The sequence below is a fragment of the Poecilia latipinna genome, unplaced genomic scaffold (genome assembly GCF_001443285.1).
Source record: "Poecilia latipinna isolate Pla-1442-1.1 unplaced genomic scaffold, P_latipinna-1.0 Scaffold1787, whole genome shotgun sequence".
Taxonomy (NCBI): domain Eukaryota; kingdom Metazoa; phylum Chordata; class Actinopteri; order Cyprinodontiformes; family Poeciliidae; genus Poecilia; species Poecilia latipinna.
Window position 1 is genome coordinate 123,006 of NW_015114403.1, and position 12,408 is coordinate 135,413.

A 12,408-nucleotide genomic window follows, 5' to 3' on the forward strand; every position below is an offset into this window, starting at 1 on the left:
GCTAGCTGCTGGCTGCTGCTGCTAGCTGCTGCTGCTAGCTGCTGCTAGCTGCTGCTAGCTGCTGCTGCTAACTGCTAGCTGCTGCTGCTAGCTGCTGCTAGCTGCTGGCTGCTGCTGCTAGCTGCTGGCTGCTGCTGCTAGCTGCTGCTGCTGGCTGCTGGACGCTGCTGCTAGCTGCTGCTGCTGCTAGCTGCTGCTGCTAGCTGCTGGCTGCTGCTGCTAGCTGCTGCTGCTAACTGCTAGCTGCCGGCTGCTGCTGCTAGCTGCTGCTGCTAGCTGCTGGCTGCTGCTGGCCGCTGCTGCTAGCTGCTGCTGCTGCTAGCTGCTGCTGCTAGCTGCTGGCTGCTGCTGCTAGCTGCTGGCTGCTGCTGCTAGCTGCTGCTGCTGGCTGCTGGCCGCTGCTGCTAGCTGCTGCTGCTGGCTGCTGCTGCTGTGAAATATTTAAATCGGCTTTTTATTTCTCAACCTCAGGTTTGAGAACATTTATCCAGATTGGATCTATCAGGTGGTTTAAGTTAAAATCTCCAGAAATCAGATCAGAAAATGATGCAAACCTGCGACAGGCCAGGAGTTTGTTTTTATCAGGAGAATAAAGAGAAAAAGGTTTAAAATTTAAGGAATGAAGTCGTTTTTATCAGCGGCTCTTTGTTCTGCAGACTCCATGCTCAGTAAGTCCTGCTGCTGATAATCTGATGTTGATGGATTGAAAGATGAAATATTTCCTTATTAATAAATCTGATAGCAAAGTATAAACAAAAAGCTCAACATTCCTGGTTTTTATTTCAGATTGTCTCTTATAATTACAACTTTATTCTAATAATATTTTGAGTTTCTCTCATATTGTGAAATTATTTGCATTCAACCATAATAATAATAATATAACAATATAATATAATATAACAATTTCTGAGTATTATATTTACTGTCTTGTTCTCCCGTCGGTGTTTCTAAATGAAATTTGATTTAATGAGAAAGTTTGACATCTTTACCAGCAGACCAAAGTTTCAGTGCCAGTGCTAAAGTGTCTGACCTCTGACCTCTGGTTGGCCTTGCAGCTCTGATTGGTCCCTGGAGGCCCTGCTCCACCGCTGGAGGCTGTGCTGCGTCTCGGTGCCGCTGGCGGACTTCGGTGCGGATGGGTGTGAGCTGGCCGGGTCCGCCCTGCCGGGCAGCCACACCATCCACATGATGATCATCAGCAGGAGGTCAGAGGTCGACCCGCCGGCCCAGGGGTCGCCGTCTGCTCCCAGACACGCAGCCTGTCGCTCAGCTGCTCAGGGAAAAACTGATTGAAATGAAAACATGAAGGCAGATTCAGGCAATCTGGGAGTATTTCTGGATTTGACTGCAGATTTTAAGTTTTCTCAGCTCTGTGCTTCCTGTGGCCAGCAGAGGGCAGTGTTCCTCTGAGAACATGAAAGGACTTCCTGTTTCTGAGAGACATCTTCCCTCCTTCCTGAACAGATTATCCACATTTCTGTTTCTGCAGATTAACTGGAATATTAGAAAATGTTTAGTTTGGTTTCATGCAGATCTTCCACAGCCAAACGGTAACGCTGCAGGCGGCGTCCGGTCAGTCGGTCCACAGGCGGCGTCCGGTCAGTCTCTTTATCTGCTGTAAATAAATGAACGTCTTGCAGGTCCGTCGTGTGTTTTCTCCTCTGCAGACCCTTTAGAAACTGTGGAACCTGATCTGGGATTATCTCTCTGGTTTCAGAGTTTATAGTCAGACACTCGGCCTCCTTATTATTTGCTGTGTTGCAGAAACTACCAGATGAATTTGTCTTTCTCCTCATCGTGTCTCATCCATCCCAAAGTTCAGTTTTTTTTCTGTTTTTTGTGACGGACTGACATAAAGTCCCACAGATGTTAAAAATAGTTTTTACAGAAAAAGTGAACAGTGTTGCTGCATTTAATGGTCCTGAAGCTGCACTCAGCTTTACTAGAAACTCTTCATTTACTGGAGAAACTGAGTCGTTTCACTTCACCGTGTTTCCCTCTTACTTCAGTGACATCTTCAGATTCTGTAACAAACATGATTTTCCCAAAACTGCCTTCCGACGGATTTATGATGAAAAACATTCATGAAGCAGAACTTCGATGTTTCTTCCTGTTAATCTGCAGGATGATTGGAGTAAAAACCAGAACGAGACAGACTGCTGCGAAGTTTTTAATTTGGTTCCAACAGGATGGTTTACAGAGCAGAACCGGGTCCAGAAACCACCAGAACAATCTTTACAGTACCGAGCAAAACCCAAAAACTCCCAACCATACAAACATTTCAAACCGTTTTATCCAGGAAACTCGACGTGTTTCCCTTTGAGATCAGTTTATAGAACCAGAACAGAAACATTCAGATGAAGGAGTAAAACCTGACATCCAGGACCTGAGCCTTGTTAAAAACTCGTTAACGTTCAGAAGGAGAAACATTTTACCAGAAATAACAATAACAGGAAGTTCTCACATTTCAGCTAAACTGTTAACTAAATGATTACATGTTCTGGATGAATAAAATCTTATCATCTGATCTTTAAATACATCAAATAAAGGTTGAAGCAAACAGAATATGATTAATATGATAAATGAGAAGCGACAGCCTGGCTGAGCTTGGAGCTCATCGGATCAGAACCGGTTTGTGCTTTTCGGTCGAACCGTTTGGACCTGATGAAGCTTCATGACGTTACTCTGAAACGTTCATGAGGCCTTTAGTGGCAGCAGACGCAGCCGTTTCTATCAGCTCTTTCCCACAGCAGAACAGGAAGTATCCGACTGCGATCGCGACGCAGCACAGGATCAGCACACAGACTTTTGTTGGCAGGGAAAAGTTTTCCCACTTACATCCTCCTTTCTTGCTGTGAGCCTCCAGCATCTTGTGGGTGTAGCAGGTACCGCCAGGCCGCTCGTTGATTTCCTTGATGACTTTCTTGATTTCTTCTGGGACATCTTTATTTATTTCGCACGGCACCAGGGGGCACGGATTTATAAGCGCCCAGAGTTCTTTAGCGTTATTTCGGAGACTTTCTTTGAGCATCCCATCATTAGATTTAACGTTCTTGAACACAACAACCATGTACTTCAATGCCTCGTCACCAAAAGTCTCTTTAATCTCCTCCACCATCTTTTTCTCATCATCGATCACTTTCTGCCTCTGATTTTTACCTCCGTCCTCTGATGGGTTTTGGGTCATCACCAGCAGGAAGACGTGGCGGGCCGACGTCGAGATGTACTTCTCGCCCCTTTCAGTCATCTTGCTAATATCGTCTGAGTCACACAAAGTCCTGATGTTAAAGAGATCCATGTGTAATCCGTCGATGGTCACAGAGACACTTTGGTCTTTGGATGTACAGATGTTGACCCAGCAGTCAGCTGAACGATTAGAGGATTCCTGTGGTGTTTTGTCAGCGTAATGCTTGATCTCTTTGATGAGGCTTTTGGTGGCCTCGCGGTTTGTCCCCATCACCAGGACCCTCAGCTCCCGATTCTCTGATGGAGGAAGTGGAGATTCGGTCAGTGCGTCTAAATCACTGCTAAAAGACTCTGACCTGAACATGAAGCAGATCTGAGGAACTGCTGTAAGGCCCGTCAGGAACCTTTAATTCTGTTTAATGTTAAGCATATTTATTTAAAATGTTGGTGTTTTTCTCCTTAAAGCTTAATTTTCATGTCTTTTCAAGTCATTTATATGAAACTAAATGTGTTTGAATCCTGTTTAAGGTCGACTTTACAGAGAAACAGGTTTATAGGATGAAGAGATCGAGTTCATTAGCCCTGTTTGTCTCTACAGAAAGTCCAGAGCATTTAGGACGGCTTCAACCACAGGAAGCAAAAAATCAGTCGGCTGATTCAGACAGACGGACGTTAGAAAAGTTACATGGACTCAAACTCAGATCAGTTTACACATTTTACATTCTAGAGAAATAGATAAGAAGGTCAAATTAAAGTTTATGACGAGAGCAGATAGAGATGTGCTGAATCAATCAAATAAAACTGATCAACTAAAATTCCTGATCAAAGGATCAGGAATTTTAGTTGATCAGTTTTATTTGACCAGGATCTCGTTTTGTTGGATGAACATTAAATCTGAAGCTTCTCTGATTCGGTTTCCTCTGATCGTCTCTCTGTTGTTTCAGAGTGATTTTTACTCTGGTTGGAGTTTTAACGGTACATCAGGGTGAAGGAGTGTAAGGGCGCTGAAGTGAAGGCATCATCGACGCGCCGCCCCCTCCAGACGGGGTTTTGACGCCCCCTCTGGTGCAGCGCCCCTATGCCTTGCATACCCACTTTTTGCGCCACTGCGTCCAGACAGGAGCGTGGCGTCCCCTCCCTCCACCCTGTGGGGTCTCCCTAGGTGTGTGTGGCAACACAGAGACACACACACACACACACACACACACCAGAAGAGTTTAGAGAGACCAATCAACTTGACACTCGTGTTTCTGGGACATGAGTTCCTCTCAGTCCAGCCTCCTGACCCGAAGAACGACCCGGGTCAGGAATCGAACCAGAACCTTCTGGCTGCAGGGCGACAGCTCTACCAACTGCACCACTGTGCAGCCCCTTAAATATGGATGTCATAATAAGAAGACATTTAAAACTTAGCATTTTTTCTGTTTTTTTATGGGATAAATTATTTTAATTTCTACATTAAAAGGAGCAGTAATATTTTTAGATCTATCCATATTCATCTTCTTTTAGGTTTTAAAATTTTATTTTAAGTCTAAAAACAAATAAAATGCTGACTTTAAAAATAAGTTACCTCATTTAAAAGGGAATCAAAATGTTTTTTGTAGAAAAGGCTGCAGAGACCATCATCCTGTCCAAAAACATTTATGAATCAAGTCTCAGAACAAGCAGATCTAAAGCATCCGATTCTAACATGTTGCACCCAAAATGCACCAAAATAAAATACAAAACTCCTGCAGAGGAAAAGCAGCAGCTGCAGGAATCATGAGAGGAAGAAGGAAACAACTCACTGCATCCAAAGTAGCTCATCCTGGACATCTGCTGCGGCAGGCGGTCTGGATGTGATGGCTTTCATTTCTGATCCTCCTTTAAATAGGCCGTTTACCTCCCTGACCCGACCCGACACATCACCTCTCAGCTATTCAACGTCAGAAAAAAATGTATCTGCAGGCAACAGAGCAGACGCTGGATCCATTCCTGAAAAACATTCCCTGAGGTAGGGAAGAAATCTCTGCAAAACACACACACATAGACACACACACTGAGGCACACACAGACGCATACACACACACACACAGACGCATACACACACACAGACGCATACACACACACACACAGACACACACACATAGACACACACACATGGACACACACACAGACACATACACACACACAGACGCATACACACACACACAGACACATACACACACACACAGAAACACACACACACAGACACATAGACACACACACATGGACACACACACAGACGCATATACACACACACAGACGCATACACACACAGTTGTGTTTTCATAACTTGTGGGGACTTTACATTGACTTCCATTAACTTCTACAGCCTAACCCTAACCTTTAACCTTTACCCCAAACCTGACCATCACAGACCTAATCACTAACAACAGTTTCCCTTATGGGGCCATGGGCCCCATAACCCCACTTTGTAGACAGAAATAGGATCCCATAAGAATATAAAAACCTGGTACACACACACACGCACACACACACAGGGAAAATTTAGAGAGATAAATTAACAGTCATGTTTCTGCCGGATCAGCTGCGCTAGACGCCAAAGTCTCTGGTCCATCAGCGTACAGGTCAGAGGTCAGAGGTGACACTGACAGAAACTGACAGTGAGCTCTGTGACCAGGGCCGTGCAGAGACCTTTGGAGGGGCTCAGTTAAAAACGGGCACCTTTTTAACTTTGAGCAAGATCTTAAAACGCTGAACAGCAACATCCAACAACCCATAATAATCAATAACCTAATATTTAATCAGATCAAACTGTTTCATGTCATCATGCTAAGCTAATCTAGCCCTGATTTAATGTTTCTGTTTCTGCTGATCTGAGGCTGAAGCTGCTAAACAGACCAGAGGAGAGAAGGTCAAAGGTCATGAAGCTATGGAATAAAAACGTGACAATGTTTTACTAAATAAGCCCTGATAATATCTGACTGTTTAACCTCCAGAACAACTTGGCTGCAGAATTAAAGACCAAAGAGCTCAGAGGGTTCACTCTACATCAGTTTTCTATGTCAGAAACTCTAGATCTACAATTATAAGACTGACATATCAAGGGACGTAGCTGCTGGTCGGGGCCAATCAGGGGCCTCCAGACATTCAGGACATTCAGGGGCCTCCAGACATCCAGGACATTCAGGGGCCTCCAGACATCCAGGACATCCAGGGGCCTCCAGACATTCAGGGGCCTCCAGACATCCAGGGGCCTCCAGACATCCAGGGGCCTCCAGACATTCAGGGGCCTCCAGACATTCAGGACATTCAGGGCCCTCCAGACATCCAGGGCCCCTGTACAGATCTAAAGCTGTAGCATCATTTATTTATAATAATAATGTTAATAAATTTTATTTAATGCATTCAGCAGAGAAAACTTTTAGGATTTAACTAGGACGTTTACTCTGCAAAAGTTTAAAGAATCATCTTGATCGTTTGATTGTTGTGTTGCCATGGCGACAATATGGCGTAATATTTGTGTTTGGGCTGGTTTGTTCACAAATACACAACTAATAACCAATAATCAGTGATTGATCTAAACTCAGCCAGTTAACCTGGACTGCTACAGATTCACTAAATCTATAATTAAACCTGTTAGAGATGCTGAGGGCCTTAATCATGACTCTGTCTAAGGCCCCATATTACCTCGGGCCGGCCCTGCATGAAGAGCCGCTGCATCTACCTGGAATCACCTGGAATCCCCCAGTGGCCCCTCTGCCAGTCCTCTGATGCTTTTAGGACATTTTGATTAATTGTGGTGTGTTTGGCTTCAAGCTGCCGTTCTGATTATTGCTGCAGTGTTTCTCTCTGGGGCAGTTAGTGCAGCTCTGGGGCAGTTAGAGAAGGTTTTCCTGTTATTTCAGGACGATCATGGAAATAAATAGAATCAGTTTTTCTAACTTCGACATCAGATCTACGTTTTTATTCAACGTAGAATATAAAGTGGGAAAAAATATTGCTGCCCATAATGTGATGGTTAGGGACCCAGATCTGCCCCCGCCCCCAGATCTGCCCCCCGTCCCTCAGGGGCAACATGGAGGCAGCATAATGACAGCCAGGGCAGCCAGACTGGTTCCTGTCAGTTGGGGCCCAGGCCCCCTGCGCCCCCCTCTGCATGCGCCTCAGGATTTAATTTTAATTTGCTGCAATGTTTCAGTTTAAACCACCACATATTAACATCTCTGGGTTTTCATCTTATTCGTTTTCCCTTCATGGTCATTTAGTTTTATTGTTTGATGTAATTAATTTTGGTTAATTATTTTGCTCTTGCTTTCCCTCAGAGCTCCCAGTTCTGTTTATTTCTTAGTTATTCTTAGATGTCTGAGTCTGGCTGTCCTTCGTCGGTGATTGTAGTTAAATTATTAATCAGATTCCCTCGGAGCGGATCTAGTTTTCTTATCTGGCTTCTTTGTTTTCGCCCGTCGTTCTTTAGTAATCCTTTCTTTATTTCTTTAGTCCTTCTAGTGTTTCTGCGTTTCTTATTTTGTTATTTTGGGGTTAGTTTTTCTTTCTGAATTCATGTCCATCTTTCTGTAGGTTATTTCTTTGTTTAGTCTTTCTCGTTGTTTTAGCTCTGTGTTCCTTAGTTCAGCATTGTTTCTGTTTGGTTCTGTCAGTTTCTCCCCCCATGTCTCTGTCATGCTGACGTTAGCTTAGTGTTAGCTCCCTCACTCTGCATTTCCTGTATCCATGTATTTTCCTTTTGCTGCCTTCTCGCCGCCCCTCAGCTGGCTCCTGCTCTCACCTGTAGTCAGCCATCAGCTTTAGCTCTCGACCTCCCAGGATTTAAGCCTCTCATTCGCGCCCGTTACTTGTCAGATCCTCAGGCTGCTACCTGGTTGGATGTACTCTTCATGTTTTGCTGCTACCTTTAATCCTCTTTGTTTTGTAAGTTTTCACTACTTATTGATTAAATCATCCAACTCAGCTGCATGTTGTTCACATTTCAACAGACTGACAGTTTAGGCCAACATGTTCATCTGATCCTGGATGCTTTTAAAACGGAGCCACTGCAGGCGAATGCAGATCCGTTGTGATGAACCGTTTTGGCCACTGCAGAGGTCAGAGGGCCCTGCTGATGATGTCATAATGATGACCTCATCACTGCGAGCCACCAGATGCATCAGCTGCTGATGAGGTTCAGATGAACGAAGCAAAGCAGATCAGTGCAGACAGACTGAGTTTTATTGATGATCATACAGAGAAACAGAAACAAATGATTGATTCAGCTGCAGCAGAATAAACAGTTAAAGCTAAAACTGCACCACCACCTCCCAAAAACAAAGGAGCAGACTGGGGATTGAACCAACAACCTGCAGCTGCAGCAGGACAAACAGGAACTGAAGAAGCTTTGCAGAAATAGGCTTCTGCGTCATTTTACTCTTTCAGCAAAATTTTTTTAACCATTGAAAAGCATTCATCTGCTAGTTTATTAAACATGGATATTCCAGGATTTTTTCCCAGCTCGTTGATGAAATCGTCCAGCCGGTATTTAAGCAAATCCATGTGAAGGTGGCCTCCGTTGTCGCGCTTCTCAGCGACGTCCTTAAGCAGAGTTTCCCCCAATTCCTTACATGTTTTGTGTTCCCAGGCCACTTTCTGGGCCGGGTCAACAGACATTTTAACCTTTTCATCTTTAAGAAACACAAACAGGATGTGACGATTAGCTGTCTTGAAACCCTCACTAAAAGCTCCCAACAGTTTATATTCTTTGTTGAAATCTTTGTCATTTGTTTCCTTTGAAACCCAGATGATCACATGAGGGCCCGGTTTGATGAGCTCCATGTCTTCTTTGATCGTTTTCTTGACATTTAAGGTCTTCTCTTTGTTGCTGTAATGCAGACAACGATAATTCAGAATCGTCACCTCAACGGGTTTTCCCAAGAAGACAGGACCTGACATGACGGTTCCTGTCTTCAGATCCCATTCGGGTTCGGGACAACGTTCACTCCCTTCGTCGAACTGCGTCTGGATGGCTTCTCTAACAAACTCTTTCCCAGATTCAGTTTGTCCCAGAAGCAGAATCCTGATCTGGGATTCCTCTGAGCCTGATGGACAGAAACATTCAGTCTCAGTGATAGTTCACTGTAAAACCACAGCAGTAGGATTAAAACAACAAACTAACATTTAACTTCCTGACATGAAACATGATTTCATTTCATTTAACTGGACTGACTTTAATAGAGTCAACTGAGTCATTTCTGCATCGAGTTTCTGTTCAGTTTGAATTTTGAAGTTAGCAGGAATGCTAACATACAAAATGCTAATATACACAAAAACGCTAGTCTTTATTGGGGCCTGCCATAAGCAATGCCATAAGCAGTGACTGACCTGCTTCGCAGGTCAGTCACTGCTCTCCCTATGCATTGCTTATGGCAGGCCCCTAACGCCTCTTTATAATAATAATAATAAATATAATTTATTATTCTTCCGTTACCGTTAATGCGGCTCGTACCGCTGCGTGTACACCCACAAAAGTGGTATCAAAACGAGCGGCTCGATCCCGGCAAGTGAGCTATTACTTTTAGTGGGATTCTGAGATAAAATGACGACATAAATTAAAAAAAACGAAAAAACTTTAATCTGAGGAACTCACAGCATCACTAAGATTTCTCTCTGAAACACACACACAGGACAGTGGAGGTCTGACTCCAAAACTCTCTTTAAATCCCCCTCACAGGCACAAATAGAGGCCTATTGATTTCAAAGTTGGTCATGAAATAGATACACATGCCTGCTCCTGTAAAATGTTTTCAAAATTTTCCTAGGGCTTATAGTTTTTTGTCAGGATCTTCGAGACTGACGCTGGGTGTCTCACAAGTATAGAAACCTGCAGCTTGTCTGACAGAGAGAGCCAGCCCAGGTGCAGATAATTAATTACCATAGCAACGCCCCTAGACAGAGGCAGTGAGTATTCCCACAGCGCTGAATCAGATCTCACAATGCATTGTGGGAAGAATACATATTTCCTGTGACTTTTCATGTTTTGCTTACATAAAATTATTTGTATGAATTTTTGAGTGTAAATTAAAATCTTTACTATGAAAATTGAAATTGTTTTTAGAAATTAACTATTAACAACTTTCTTCATGTTTTTTATTTTGGACCATGAGTAAGAACCACATGTGCGAAGCTTATAGTCGTCGGTCTCGGATTGAATTTCACTGACTTGGGGTTTATATCCTGCTTCTCAATGGTGACTCATATGGTCATAATGTACCTGACAATATTTACAGTTACTGTGTTCTAGTGGTGGGATAAGTATGTCCGACATGCATATATCTATTTTTCACGGCAAAATTGAAACGCTGGGTTTAAAGTGGTGGGCACCCTTGGCAGGCCCCTCAAAATTTCTGCAGGAATTTTCTAGTTAAATCTTTAAACTTTAAATGATTTATTCTGTTAAAAACTAAACACAAATCTCCTGACTGCTAAATCAGAATTAATAAATGTAAATTTAATTTAAAAACAGCCATCAACTATTTATAGTTAAACCGATTATGTTTTATGAAATAAATGCCCCTAAATATAAATTAACTTCCTAACATTCATGTCAAATGTAACAAACTTCATTGAAGGTAAACCGTCTCTAAAGGTTCATGTTTTAACTGTATTTGTAAAAAAAAACATGAAAACTATAAAAACTAGCAAATTTAATCAGATTGAATCATAAAGACAAATTGTTGAGCTTAAAAGGAAATCAATGCAGGAAGCACCAGCAAATTAAGAAAATTGGCTTAAAATATGAAAAGTTGATGCTAAAATGAAGGAAAAGCTTCAGATAAACGGAGCAGCAGCTGAGATGTACCGACTCTTTAGTTGGTTGCTCATCGTTGCTCCTGACGGGAACCGGCTGGCCTGCGTCTTCGTGGTGTCTGGAGGTGCAGCGTCTTCTCTGCTCTTTTTATTCCAGCGAATCGGAAGTTTCCTCCCATGGAGCCGATGTCACCTGCTGCCACCGAGCCGGAAAAACAGGCTGCTGCCTCCGGCTGCCGAACACCTCCTGGCTCACCTGCCAAGTTTTCACCTGGTTTTATTAAACCTGCTTTCATTTTATTTTCAGGATATCAGAGAAACGCAGATCTATGAAACCAGACCAGAAAATAAACTGAAGGTGGAACGGTGACCTCTCCAGGTGGTGACCACGCCCAGGTCCAGACAACCGACTCTGGGCCGGTTTTACTCCGGTCGTGTTCTAACACCAGCTGTTTTTGGGCGGCCATCTTGGGTCGGCTTATTGAGCCGATCAGGACGGATTCTGAAGTTCTCTGGCAGAAATGGATCTGCAGTTTTGCCACTGAACCACCTGAATTAAACCGACTGTTTTCACTCCATTCACATCAGGAGAGACAGAAGCTTCACTTCATCTGTCTGGAAACAGGAAGTAAACAGGAAAAGGAAGTAAAGTTTTTCCCTGCTGATGTTTTCTCTCCATCATCATGATGTGTGGATTCGACACGGTGGATCTCTGGATCTGCTCCGCTCCACAAACACCAGGAACTGTTTGTTTCCTGATCTCAACAGGAGCGTCGTCTGCCTCGGTTCGACTGATTGGTACGGCAGCTCCGTGCAGGACCAACGGACCTGGACAGGACGGCGGGACGGCCCGGTGGGTCGGCAGGAGTCAGCTACCAAACCTGGATCAGATGTTGCCTGGCAGAGGAAGGAAGCTGTGTTGCCGCTGATCGCACCACGAACACACCTGATGGTACCGCTGCATTCTGGGAAACATAAAAACCAAGGAGCAGCTTTTCCCAAGAGCTGCAACCTGATGACTAATTAGGACGTTAGTCATCACTGAGGGCACCACCGCAGTTCATTACGCTCTAAAATGACGAATTAAAGTCTTACGCCTTGAACTCCGTCCATCTCCTTCCTCTTATCCATCATTGGGTCGCAGGGTCAACAGGAGGCCCAGACCTCCCTCCTGCAGCTCCTCCTGCAAATGGGTGGTGTAGAACCATGTGGAGTACAACCCGGTGTTGTAGACCCGGGTGGTGTAGAACTGGGTGATGTAGAACCCGGTGGTGTGGAACCATGTGGTGTAGAATCGGGTGGTGTAGAAACGGGTGGTGTAGAACCAGGTGCTGTAGAACCAGGTGCTGTTGAACCGGGTGGTGTAGAACCAGGGTGGTGTAGAACCCGGTGGTGTAGAACCATGTGGTGTAGAATCGGGTGGTGTAGAAACGGGTGGTG

General features: G+C 44.1%; 3 protein-coding genes across 3 annotated transcripts in view; 1 reads left to right on the plus strand and 2 right to left on the minus strand.

Annotated features, from left to right (window-relative positions):
• mettl23 (methyltransferase 23, arginine) overlaps positions 1-3,662 on the plus strand; it is an 8,800-nt gene extending 5,138 nt beyond the window's left edge. The window contains exon 5 of the mRNA XM_015061203.1: positions 1,056-3,662. Within this exon, the coding sequence (XP_014916689.1) occupies positions 1,056-1,293 (238 nt within the window). The 3' untranslated portion in view covers positions 1,294-3,662. The remainder of the gene's footprint in view (positions 1-1,055) is intronic.
• On the minus strand, positions 2,158-5,256 carry LOC106965234 (uncharacterized). The gene is made up of 2 exons (XM_015061202.1): positions 4,974-5,256; positions 2,158-3,483 (listed from the first exon to the last, which is right to left on the minus strand). Exons 1-2 carry the CDS (start codon positions 4,999-5,001, stop codon positions 2,681-2,683), a joined length of 831 nt encoding a protein of 276 aa, XP_014916688.1. The 5' UTR covers positions 5,002-5,256; the 3' UTR covers positions 2,158-2,680.
• A 3,119-nt stretch (positions 5,257-8,375) lies between these two features.
• Positions 8,376-11,148, minus strand: LOC106965225 (uncharacterized). The gene is made up of 2 exons (XM_015061188.1): positions 11,025-11,148; positions 8,376-9,260 (listed from the first exon to the last, which is right to left on the minus strand). Exons 1-2 carry the CDS (start codon positions 11,041-11,043, stop codon positions 8,590-8,592), a joined length of 690 nt encoding a protein of 229 aa, XP_014916674.1. The 5' UTR covers positions 11,044-11,148; the 3' UTR covers positions 8,376-8,589.
• Between the last annotated feature and the right edge of the window lie 1,260 nt (positions 11,149-12,408).